Below are 13124 nucleotides of genomic sequence, written 5' to 3' on the forward strand. Positions count from 1 at the left end.
CTCGTCTGAAATGGGTCGATTTAAAAGCACAGCAACCAGAGCGATGCCTCTGCCGATCCTGTATGGCAGTAACCGCACCGGCAGCACAGACCTGCCGTCGGTCTGGAGGTGCTGAGGGGTCCCTGGCACAGGTTTGCCAGTGATGAATCAAAACCTGCTCCGAGCAGGCAGCTGCAAAGAGCCACTGCAGTGTCACTCCGTCAGAGGCTGACTCTGCAAAGCCTGGCAGGCGCTGGGAGGGTGGGGGTTACTCCAAGCATGAGCAGAGTTCACAAGGCTTAATGGATCACTAAAAGACCTGCTGGGCTATTTGTATCCCCACATCACAAGCACACGATATTAAAGATTTGTTCAAACACCTTCAGAAATCCCAGGAATAGCCTAAATAAATGAAATCGAAGTCAACACAGGCTTCTTAACATTTATTAATTAATCTATCAGTGCAAGGCTGCTAATTAATGTCACACTTGGCTGCAGCCCAGGAAGAAACCTACCAGGCACGATGAACAGTTGACAGCCTTGTAGATACCAAAAATGCCAATACACAGCCAGGAGGGTATGCAGAAAGCACATCCGCACGTGATCCAAACCCTTCATCCTTCATCCTCTTCCTCAGCCAGTAAGATGCTTGTGAGCTGCTCCTCAGAGACAGTTAGTTCCTGGCAGGCTCCCATGGCCTGACTGAGGTAGACAGCAAGTATATGTTTGCACTGCAAATAACAGCGCAGCCAAGTTAACAGCAGGAGCAACGCAGGAATGTCGTGCTCTATCTGGAAGCCACAAAAAAATCCATCCTGGCCAGAATGGGTCTAATGAAGTGCTCAGCCCTCCCAGGAACATGGCTGGTGGAACAACGCCAAGCCCTGGCACAGGCTGGTGCTCCAGTTGCCCAGGTTAGTTCTGCCATGAGGATAATGCAATATTCTGACACACAGCAAAGCGTTACTGGTCCTGATGCTCTCCCCAAACTGCAGAGCAATTGGTTACCCTGAGCCCTTCCTCACTGGCACTTCCATCAGCCAGACTCCATGCGGCAGTCCCGTTAGCGGCAGCAGCCCTTGTTCTAAGAGACCAGGGATTACTCATTTCTTGAAAGTCAGAACAGTAATGCAGAATGAAGAGCCCTCGCAAGGCTCAGCTCCACCCAAATACCATGGCTCCCAGAGGCTAGATTGTGCAGTGGGTCAGGCACTGCCTGCGTGGCCAAGTTAACACTTATGCGTTCGCTCCTTTGGAAACTTCAGGCTGCGCAGGTTCAAGGAGCAGAGCACAGCCTTCTCCCCTGCTCCCTGTCCTGGCCCCAAATTAAGGCAGACAACTCACCAGAAGGCTCTCGCTCTTCTGCAGTACAGTAAAACCAAAAGCAGGACACGTGCAGAAGTGGCAGGAACTGTAGCAGGTGTAGAGTTTGCCAGAGCTCCCAAGGACCTGAAACAAAGGTAGTCAGAGGGGACAACAGTCAGAGGCAGCGTTCACTTTTAATTTCTCTAACTCTTAGCCTGTGTCTGGACTGATGTCCTCTCTGCAATGACTCACAACAGGTCTCACAATACAGAAGTGTCCCAGTGTCCCCAAACACTGCAGCGACCCATCTAAGCCTGAAGCTCCTCAGCTTTCTCATGGTCTCTCTGTACACTTCTCTCCCTACAGGCGAGGAAGCACTCCTGTACGTACACCTGTGCTGGCAGCAGACCTCAGCTGCAGTGGCTTGTCTGCTGCTAAGAGATCAGCAAAAGGGCAGCAGCACCGGGCACAGAGCCGCCTGCCCTTGATCTCCCAAAGCCAGCAGCACAGCGAGCTGCCCGCTCCTCCAGAGACCTCCCTCCCCAGTACTGGCAGGCACAGGATAGCTGAAGAAAATGAAGATTTTCTTGTCACAAAAAGCCCATTTGTGAATCCAGAGCCACCACAGGCCTGGGGATGGAAGAAGCGCAGCAGTGAACACTTCAAGTGAGGCCTTTTCTAACTAGCTCCATGGCTGAAGGCTGCAAAGGCTCTTAGTGTTCTGCTCCCCAAATCAGCTGCAGCTATTGGAATCCAGTTTTGTCTGAATAAACAAAGTCAAAGTCTCCAGAGAAGAAGCCTCGCTGCTCCAGCTCTAGTTTGGGAACAGCACTGCCTCCTTTTCCCACATGCTGTTCCTCTGCGAGCCATACTCCCTCTGCACCATCGGCACGGGACACAGGCAACCAGGTGAGGAGAGCATTTGCTTCCAGCATGGAGAAGCTGACAGGCAACCTGTGAGGTGCTGGAGCTGACTGCGTGGTGGAGGCAAGCTGACCTATGGGTTATTGATCTTCTGGTTTCTTCAAGGCTGGAAAATAGATTTGAGAGCCAGCTGCTCTGCCCTCTCCTATTGCAAGGGAAGGGTCTGCGGGAGCAGAACACACTCACTGACTTGAAACAGAAACCTGCGCTCAATAGCATGGACTTCACTAATGCTCTGAAGCCCAAAGGGAGTGCACTCTGTGGCCAAAACACAATTATCAGAGTATTTGCCACCATGTGTCTTGTATCTGCCAGAGCAAGAGCAAATGCTTTGCGTCGGCTCTGTGGCCTCGACAGCTGGAATTAAGTCTTTCTGGGTATTCCTGGGAACAGTGGGGATTTACACAGGGTAATGACCAGCACTGCCCTCTGCACACAAGCCCCTGGGCTCTGACAGCACCACACTCCCATACCAGGCTTTAGATCCTGGTTGGGTTTGTAGCACACATACACCTAGGGCCAAAGATAAACACAAAAAAGTGAAAAGACAGCGGAGCTGTGTAGAGCGCTGCTTCCTTTCAGGACGCCCCTGGCACTAAGTCCCTCCAGAGGAACATCATCCCTCCTGGTCCAGAGCTGCCCTTCCCCTGTCCCCTGGAGCTCTCTCTGTACCCCTCACCTCACTGGCACTTCCAGAAAACCTCCACAAGTTTAAGCTCTCCCACAAAAGCACCTATGCCTCATAATCCCCCTCACTCCCCGTGAGTCGGGACACAAGACTCACATTCCTATTTCAGGGTAAACGGTTCTTTTTCCAGTCTGGCCTTTACCCCGGGCCCTCCTTATACTCCAGGCTGAGTTTGTTTCACTTGTGATAAGTTTGTTTTTCTCTAGCCCCTTTGATTGTTTTTTCCAAGATGAAGTATTCTGATGGTGCCTTTCTTTCAGAAGTGTTTTCTTTTGAGGAGGGGGGGAAGATACAGACACTGCCAGATTTTGGGCTGAGTGTAGCGTTCCCCCTTCCTGACCTAGATGGCAAGAATGCAGCTTCTACCTAATAAGGCAGAGTCTAAAATCCAAACACCAAGAGAAAAGGTGCCTCTGTTTCTGGCCAGCTGCAGCCAAGCCAGGCACTGGGGTGTTCTCCTGGCCCTGAGATGCTGCGAGATCCTCTTCCGCTGCCCTCATCCCCAGGCGCTTGCTGGCTGCACAATGAGGAAAAATCACCTTGGTGGTAGTGTCCCTGCCAGGGCGTGGGGATGCAGGAGGGCCAGCTGTGGCACCACGGCAGCTATTGCTGCCATCAGCATAGAGCTAGGCAGCACCACAGTCTGTGCCAGGACCTGACGTTCAAATCCTTCACGGCAGGGCAGGCTGCCATACAGTTCTAGGAAATTAATTAAAAAAGACATAAAAAAGAAGAATCCAATGAAAGCGCAGGATGTGAGCAATGCAAGTGACAGTTGGCAGGAGGGCTAAGGCAGTGCCTCTCCCCCTGCTAACTGGCTTCACTCCCACAGCTCTCAGCACTTCTGCAGGGCAGGTGTAGCTAATGGGTGCCCCAACTGCTGCCTGCTCACCACCTTACACTGCTGCTGAATCCAGCACAGCTCCACGATCAGCCAGCGTCCACCGTCTCTGCAGCAGTTAAGACTTATTTATCCCTGACCTGGAGTTACAGGGGTTGGCTCTAGTCTGCAGCATAGGCAGGTATTGTACAAGCTCTTCTGGGACGAGTAACATCTCTGAGGTAACACCAGCCCTTGAATACCCCATCAGTGCTGCTACTTTATTAAGTAGCAAGGGCATGAATGCCCAGGCATTAAATAACAAATCACAGCTTTCACTTCACTGAGGGCTCTTCTCCCATCTCAGTTCCTGAGGGCAAGAGCTGCCTACGCTACAGGCTGCAGTCCTAGGGCCTGTCTGAACAGAGCCATTTCCCCCTGAAGCAAGTACCCAAGATGTGCTGGGTGATACGGAACACAAACAGCATTTCAGCCTGTGAAGTATCAACATCTCAGATTTGGCTGTGATGACCCAAAGGAGTTGCACAATAGGACCAGCCTCATGGCCTCAACAAGAACAGTTCTCCAAATCCAGCTGCAGGTGAGCACCACCTCACATTCCAGCTCAACCACATCTGGGTGCAAACGACAGAGCTGACTTTCAGGGGAAAAACTGAAAGGGATGACTGCCACGTGTCCAGGCAGCCATGGATGGTCCCCAATGCACTGGGCATGCTTCTCTGCTGAGGCAGAAGTGCACATAGCTGGGATATGTGTCTACACCACAAACACACACAAATGAAGAGCCAGTGATGCTACCCGGCTACTCTTAAGCGCAGTATCCTACTCAGTGTTTCACTTTCTACAGCCCCAGACTGTGTTCCCGTCACTGCTCCAGCCAGCGGCCTCAGGGGAGGCTCTGATCTTTGTTTCTGCATCTCAGACAGGCGGACTGAGGAAGAATTTCGCAATGGGACCAGCCGCACGCCCCCAGAGAAAACATCTCTTCAGATTCCTCTGTTAATGAACTCATCAGCATGGCCTTAATCAGCAGTCAAACTCTGCTAAAATGGAATGCTGCTCAGAAGCACCTGCAGGCAGGGACTGCTTCCCGCAGGCTGCCCTCAGCTGGGATGGCACAGACCCCGGGAGATCCAGGGGGGCCGCTCACATCATACCCATCAGCTACCAAGTATGTGGAAGCCTGAGCTTGTCTTACATTCCCTCCTGGTGACCAGCCCTGACCTACCTGCCCAGGGGTTCCTTCTCCACAGGGGAACGGGCAGGTGCAGGAGAGCAGTTCTGACACTCGCTCTTTCTCCGTGTGTACCAGTTAAGCCAACTGCTGGGGCCATCAGTAGATACTGACCAGCCAACTCCCATTCCGTGACTGCAGGGCTGCCTCCAGCAGGAATTTTTGACCCCTCGCTTGGGTGGGGAGAGGGCTGGCAGTGTGGAAGGGTGCCTGCCTCGCTGCAGCACACGCAGTTTGAGGCAGCACTGTTCAGCAACGACCCTGCCCAGAGCAGAAGAGGGTGTCAGGGCAGCACCCAGCTCATCAAAGCCCTGTCACCATGCTTCTCTAAACTCCTCCATGTCTTCCTGCATCTAAGAGGTGAATATTAGGCCTCTTAAGATGCAGGTAACTCTGCCATGCTGCAAAAAAGCTGCGAGCTTATGAGCACACATTTAGGCTCCCTGGGAAGACCAGAGGCTCTAAGCAGTCCCCATCATCCTTCAGACAAAAAGCTGCTAAGTGAAGACTGTACATCCCAGACTGCAAAGCTTTGCCTTGTGCTGCAAGGCCCACAAAGCTCTGCAAGGAGAATGTGACCACTCTCTGTCCAGTGGCATACTCAGTCAAGCAACGCTAAAAAAGAAAAAGCCTTTAAGCACTCAATTAGTGAGGCCGCTGATATCTAAGGGTCCTGGAAGCAGGGCTTCTTAGGCTTTACCAAACATCCAGAGGCGAGCCCTCAACTAAGATCAAACACGTTCACGAGTCCTGTATGACTATGAATCATGTCTCTCTGGAGGGGCTGATGTCCTCTCCAAGGCCCCAGAAGCGATAAAGACTCCATGTGCAAATCAAGTAATGCAAGCTCTGAACACGTGAAAAATGTTTGTGTCATTATCCAGGCCTGGCTAAACAGCTCTTCTCTTCCCCTAGATGACCCCAAAGCATCTCGGCACCTCCAGTGAAGGAGAGAAGGCCCTTTGCAGGGAGGATGAGTGATACAGTGAGCAAAGAGAATCCCCCTTCTCTGGTGTGTGAAAAAGCACAGCCCCAGGTTCAGCAACGGAGGGGGCTGTGCTACCTGAGGGGGTGAGCACTGCTAAGCAGAAGGGACGGGGTGTTTCTTCACCAAAATCTTACGGGCACAGGGTCCCACTGCCTCAGCTAGGGTACAGCACACAGTGTCTCTCTGACTCCTGTGACCCCATGGGCTGGATGCAGCTGGTCCATGGCTCACAGAACAGACAGACTGTCCCCAGCAGAGATGCCACCACTGCTGTGGCACAGCAGAGCAAGGAATTGTGCATTCGACAGAAAAGTCAGAAAGAAGTGCCAATGGCTCCTCTCTCCACCTAATGAGCCTCAGCTCCATCTTTGTTCCTGGGCTGTAAGAGGCGATCTTTAGGGCTAAGGTGAACTTGTCCCTAAAATGCCATTTTATGAAGAAGTTTCTGTGATTCACAGACTTGGCTACAGTGAACTAGAATGAAACCCACAGATTTGGCCCGCATTGCTTCCTCCCAGGCAGCAAGGATCCTATTGCCAAGCAGAGGTCAAGAGTGTTGAGGACACTGAGGATCTGGAGAGCATCAGGGGAAGAAATGCAGTGATAGCAGATAACACTCCATTGCACAGTTTGTCAAAGAGGAAGAACTGTCTTTGCTGGATAGGATGAAAGAAATAAAGCAAAATTAGCACTTCCTGGAAAACTTCCTTCTGACTGTGATACCCACAAACATGTAAGAAATTGTCTCTGACTGGCCGGGAGCCACAAAGGACGGCAGTGTACCATGCTGTTCTAATTCTAGTCTGTGGCTACTGCTCTCCAGTATCACTTTAGGAGTTTGCAAAATACTGTTGTTCCCTTGTGTTTATCCAAGTGCCCTTCCATGTTCTGCAAGCTAGGAAAATATTGGCTCACACGTCAACCGAAAACCATCAGAAAGTAAGACTGAAGAGGAGTGTGTACCTGGTACGCAGTCCTTCCACTGGGAGACATGACTCGGGTGACGGAACGCTGATCCACCAAATCCAAAGCTGGGACAGCAGACGGGCCAAATATGAACTTCAGCCTGAAAGAGAACATGTCTCTAGTTAGGTCACATCGCAAAAGGAGACCACCTGGCTTAGCCTTAATCCATAGGATTTAGCCCTATGGAGGCTGGAATGCCTGTAAGCCAAAGGTTCCCATTGTCTCTCAAAATCCCTCCAGTGACAGCTCCATTAATTGTGATACAAAGCAACGGAGTGCATTTATCGTCTCAGCTTTTTTGGCTTTCACTAAGTGACCACCAATCCCTGCCCTGTCCCTCTGAGAAAATCCCAGGACTCAGTCCTTAAGGACAGCCTCTACTCTGCCAGCTATTTGGATCTGGTTTTTAATATTCTTAAGAGAACTTCCAAATTTCCAAGCTGCTCCCAAACACTCCCACATTTCTTTGCAAAATGCCACTCAGATTTAATTACAAGGCATTTTAAAGATTTTTCTTATACGGGTCATTATGGCTTATGTGTTTCTTCTTCAGCACTATGACCCAAACACTATTCTGGCTGCCTGCTGCAAAAACAGTAACATGAAGTGGTTCCTGTCCTGAACTAAAATGAGACAAAGTACATCAGAGACACAAAAGTGAGATTTTTTTCTAGTTAAGTCTCTATGACTGCGACACAGTGTTAACCATGTAGGTGAGGAGTTATCGTTGAGCAGCATCTCTGGCTTGGTAGTCACTTTGCAGATCAGTGATCACCGCAAAGGGAGTGTAGGTGAAGTAAGAGACATGAGCTGTCCTTACAGTGGTCTGATCAGCCTTTTAGTCAGTATTTCCGTAATTCTTCTGATATAAACTCTGTGTATACAGAGCACTGGCACTAAACCAACTTATCAAACAGTGAATCTAGACTCTAAAATGGGAAACTTCGCTTCTGTCCAGCACCCTAAACACACTAGGTCATCTTCAGAGGAAACTGCACCTCTGGCAGCAAAAGCAAGGCATGCTGGCAAAGAGAAGATGCAGGAAGGAAATCCTGGGAGATGCACAGTGCTGGGGATCCAACAGAGGTTACAGGCAACAGGCACTGTCACACACATGGCCCAACACTCCTTGTTGCAGTGAACTGTGAAACTGTCACAAGAGCACAATGAGCGTAAACAAGGATTTTAGTGGAGGCAGCACCAGGTAAACAAAAGCACGTGGAGGCAGACTTGCTAATGCCAAGGGGAAACAGGGACACACAGGTGCTCTGGGACACCTTAAATGCACATACAGACTGTCCTGGATGAGTTGCCCTGGATCAGATTATTGATCACTTGGTCTTGAATCCCACCTCCAGTCATGGCCCACACATCGTGCCTCAGAGCAGGGATGATACACAGCCCCTTGAGCAATAGGAAACACAGCAGCAGGGCTCCTTCCTCATCTCAGGGAAACATTCAAACCCTGGAGAACGAATGAGTCATTTTGCAGTGACTGCATATCCTCTATCACAGTCACAACTGAGGTATAAATTATTCTTTCTCCACCCACCAAACTGCATCAATAGGAAGCTAAAGACCATCTAGGACAGACTTAAGACACTCCACTGCACATGGAGCCACCAGATAGCAGTAGTTTTACATCCGTAAAGCCAGCAGGGCTCAAAGACAGCAAATGTATTCCATATAAACACCCAGGGACAGCACATGCTTTATGTCACTCCACCTGCCCTAAATACCCTTCCCCTTCCCTTCCAAGTAGGACACATCACCATGCAGGGATGCACTACTGCACAGCATTTATGGATCAGAAAGTGCCTGGAATGGGGTAAAGCCAAGGTGAGCCAGGTTTGCTCAGGCACATGTTTGCTTCCTGCAAAACATTGCCTTTACACAGCTCTCTCTCTGGCCTCCATGCTGTGAGGCAGCACCACGGACTCACATGCTGGTGTCCAGCTGCTGCTGGGCTCGGTGCTGTACGAATCCACACCAGCAAGTGGGAAAATAGAGTTCTGAGTCCTGAAGGCACAGTAATTTCTACCTACACACTTGTCTGCACTTCCCTGCAAGGAGGATTCTATCTCCTGCTGATGCCATGCAAGGGTATACGATAAGGTGTATGTCAAATATGAACAGCTGTACCTTTAGCCTCTGGTCCAGAGAGCTCACGGGCTTAACAGTTATTCTAGGCCTGTATATCTGGCTGCTCTGAATGTGCTCCAAAGAGCTCGGGGCAACTCAGCTAACTTTACAGACCTTTTATCCGCTGAGAGAAATCTGTGTAGTCTAGATTAGTTCCAAGGGTAAACAACCAGAAAATCAGCAGTGATGAACAGATAGCATAAAACATGAGCAGGAGAGCAGGAGAAAGCAGAGGAACATTTCCAACTCCAGTGAAGACACAAAGAGCCAAGGCAGAGCCCTGGCGTCTCAGCAGCATGGCTGACCTACGCGTCTGAGTCAAGCTCATTGAGAACAAGCCAAGCAGACAGACTTATTCCAGGAAGACCAAAACTTCAGTTGCACAAACTCAAGGCAATAAGGATTGGCTTCATCTGAGGACTGAGAGGAGGTGGGTGGGGGAACACTCAACGTAAGACATTCCTTAATGATTAGGTTTGGGACTATAAGGGGGCTGAGATTAATGAGTTTCAGCAACTCTTTCAAATTTGGGGAATTCTTTTTTTATGCATATAATTTGATCAGTCTAACAGGAAATAAGGGGAATGCCCAAAGGAAATTCAAGGACTTCAGAGATTTGGAAGAGATTCAGAAATTAAATCAGAGTCCTTCTGAGCTGCTGGTCAGAGGGAATTGGTGGAAATCTTATTGCCAAGAGTTACCACCCAACTGTTATTAAACTTAACAAGGGATTTTCTTTCATGACAAGAAGGAAACAAAAAGTTACAAGACTTGTCAAATATAATCCCAACACTTCAAAGGCCACTGTGGTCCCAAAGACGGAGTCAGCATGCAGACCTTTCACAAGTGTTATGTTAGATAACCATAGACTCAAAGATACCAAGGCCTGAAGGGTTCCTGGTGATCTCTCCTGGCTAAATCACAGGCTGGCAGGAACACAAAGTTAAAGAGGAATCTGAACAGCCCTTCTCACTGCGATGGTGCCTCTTCCCTACCTTTAACACCAATTAGGGAGGGTTGCAGAAGCTGTGAAACTTGGATCTCTTAGGAGTCTGCTTGGGAATGACTGAAATATTCACAAGCTTCAGTCAACGCAAGGGTGATGAAGCTGACCTGAGATGACTTCTAAACAGAAGATGACTCTCAGGGTAATCTTCAAGTTAACAATTCCCTTGTGCAGACAGATGATACGTTCACTTCTCCCTTTCTATCACACATGCCCATGACTCAAACAGAAGGGATTTCAGGATGCTGCTGTGCTCACAATGATATGAATGCAGCAGAGATGCAGCACTTCAGCGGCATGAATCACTCTGAAACACAGTCCACTCTCACAGAAAACTATTTCCAGATCTGAAGGTGGACTCAGAGCTCAGTTTGAACATTCTGCATTCCTGCATGTTTAACCTACACAAATTAGAGCAAGTCATCACAGGAGATTCAGTGATACAGAGATAAATTTCATGAATCTCTGGAGAAACCCTTGAGATACTCTCTTTGGACCTTCATTTCCAACACCAGCAAAACCACGTAGCAACTCTGCATGAAAAACACGTACTGGTCAAACAGAGGAAAAAACCAGCAGTACTAGGATGAGAGCAAATTATCAGCTGCCCTTTAGCAGGACACCTGGGACAAGAACTGAAGGAAAAGATACTCACCCCAGCAGCAAGTCATCAGGGACTGCAACAAAAAGAAAATGAAGCATGATTTTGCTGAATTTCCCACTATGAGAGACATCAACATCACAGGGAGGCTAGTGCCTCCCTAATGTACCCCCAGAGGCCACACAGGCCTGCAGCGCTCTAGCCATCCTCTCTAGCCACCAAAAAGCAACAAGGAGCAGCAAAATGATCTGCCACAGTAGTGCTAAGGCACTTAGCAAGTACAGCAATCAGAACCCCAGGGATTAATTTTAAAAAGAAATGCAGAACCCCACATATACTTATACGCATGCAAGAAAAGGCATACGGCCTCAACATCTTACTCTACCACTTTAAGAAGTTGGTTAAAAATACATATATTGGTTTCCCTAAAACTCTCTTGGCATGAGTTGAGAACTCTGGCATCAAAACTTCAAAAATGTTATTCTTTTCCCAGCAGAGTCTTGCAGGGCGCCACTAGTTTATAGCTTTTAATACAGCACACAGAAACATAACGTCTTCACTTATTGGAACTTCTTGTTAGAATGGAAAGTTAGACTTAAGAAAATTAGTCTGTTTGTTGTAGCTAACAGCTTAGGCTCTAATCTGATCTTTCTGTTATCGCTAATGGGACACGATGTACTATGTCTCTGTATTCCACTGGAATATCAGGGCATTTGACTTTAAAATCCTTTGTTCCGACAATTCAAAATATTATCTATAACTTAAGATGTTGGTTTGACTTTTCCAATTTTATTCCAATTTAATTCTCCAAAGTGATTGATCAGATTGTTTCCAGAGTTACATCTCAGTGCTATTTTGGTGCTTTAAGGAGAAGTGTACCTTAAAAGGAATGTGAATGTTGAACTTTTTTTTTTTTCTTTTTTCCTAATTTAAAACAGGATAGATTTATAAAGCTCTTTTTAAGTCAGATGTAAATTTTGGATCTACTCTAACCTGACAGGAGCCATACTGCAACTATGCCAAAAAGCTATCAATGTGGTCACTGTATGACAGTTGAGACATTAAATCTTTGCCCATTCCTCACTGAAAACGTAGTGCTCAGACTACTCTGAATGTTTGGTCAGTTGGTTGGTTTTAGCACAGTTAAAAATACTCCTTAAATAGACACTTTGCTTAGGAAGAACCATTCTGTGCTACTTATCAAGTAAACACAAACAGTAATATTCTTTCAGCACAAGTTACAGAACTATGGTAGTAATCCAAAGTGCAATGAAGGTAATTGTTCTTAACTAGCTGCTAGAATTGGCCAAGATTTAACTGTTGGCTTATCCTTGCTTCATTCAAGCAATGGGAAACTTGTTTTTCACCCAGGGATCTCTAACACCCCACCCTCTGCCGGTTGGTCATGAAGCACGATCATTTTTATGAAGACTCCCCTTTCAGCTCTAATTTGGAAATTAGCGAGCCTATAAAACCAGCAGTACAGTAGGCACAACAAAATGCCTGGCTAGTTACGTGAATTATCACCCCTCAAATGCAAGCACTTACACTACAAGCTGTAAGCAAGCACCATTCCCCTAAGTTCCATGTTCAAAAAAAGTGTCTGAACTGGTCTGATTTTTTAAGGGGCCTGACTCTGAGAAGGGGGCTGCTCCTCATTATCTGTGCTTCAAACCCCTCTTTGCCACTCCTGAAAGCGAAGGCCACCCCTTAGGTAAGAGTCCGCAGAAGGTGCAGACAAGGGGAGGCCAACAACCCTTGTTCCTGCCTGAAGGTTTAACAGCGTCACTCCAACGGGCCCACCGCCTGCTGGGATGGTTCCATTTTATCTTTACATACCTTGTGAGGTCTCCTGAAAAGCCTTTTTGATCTCTTTCAAAAGCTCTTCTGCTACTGCTGGCAAGGTACTATCCATCTCATCAGCTCTGGCCTCATGACTGGAAACAAGACAGAAGAGACAGTGGGAAATCAGTAGCGTCACTGCAGATACTATAAATCAGGACAGTTTATCCGCAGGATGGTTTATCTCTATCCCGACCCGGTAACGAGGCCACGGGCCTCTTCAGCAACTTCTGACACGCGTTTTTCACACGTTCTGGGAACAAAGGGTTTCTCAAAAAGGCACGAGTGTCTCTCAGAGCCCCCCACGTACACACAGGCCCCGTGGAAGGGACGGGGGGCACAGAGCAGGCAGCAGGCCCGGCGCTGGGCCAAGACCGCTGAGGGCAGGGGAGGCCGCAGAGCCCACCCGCTGCCCCGCGGCAGGGGGCCCCCCGCGGCGAAGGAATGGCGGCTGCCAGGCCCCGGCAGCGCCTGCTCCCCGAGCGCTCCCTCAGCAGCCGCTCCGAGCCGCCGGGCCCGGGCCCGGGCCTACCTGCGGCCGCGCCGCCATGAGGGCGCGTCGCTATAGCAACTCGCGCCCTTTGCCCCGGGTGACGCGCCGGCTCGCG

At 48.9% G+C, this 13124-nt stretch overlaps 1 protein-coding gene across 2 annotated transcripts in view; it reads right to left on the minus strand.

The window, feature by feature from the left end:
* Nucleotides 1-13106, minus strand: part of ZSWIM7 (zinc finger SWIM-type containing 7) — a 29151-nt gene extending 16045 nt beyond the window's left edge. Inside the window, exons 1-6 of one of the 2 annotated variants that reach the window (XM_055718436.1) lie at nt 13049-13106; nt 12514-12611; nt 10729-10750; nt 6923-7025; nt 1324-1428; nt 408-710 (exon numbers count right to left, since the gene is read on the minus strand). In XM_055718436.1, the coding sequence (XP_055574411.1) occupies nt 594-710; nt 1324-1428; nt 6923-7025; nt 10729-10750; nt 12514-12589 (423 nt within the window). In that variant the 5' untranslated portion in view covers nt 12590-12611; nt 13049-13106 and the 3' untranslated portion in view covers nt 408-593. Of the gene's footprint in view, nt 1-407; nt 711-1323; nt 1429-6922; nt 7026-10728; nt 10751-12513; nt 12612-13048 lie in introns of those variants that run through there. The other variant, XR_008733538.1, reaches the window with a different exon arrangement.
* Nucleotides 13107-13124: the final 18 nt, after the last annotated feature.

This window comes from Falco cherrug, chromosome 1 (assembly GCF_023634085.1).
Source record: "Falco cherrug isolate bFalChe1 chromosome 1, bFalChe1.pri, whole genome shotgun sequence".
Lineage (NCBI taxonomy): Eukaryota > Metazoa > Chordata > Aves > Falconiformes > Falconidae > Falco > Falco cherrug.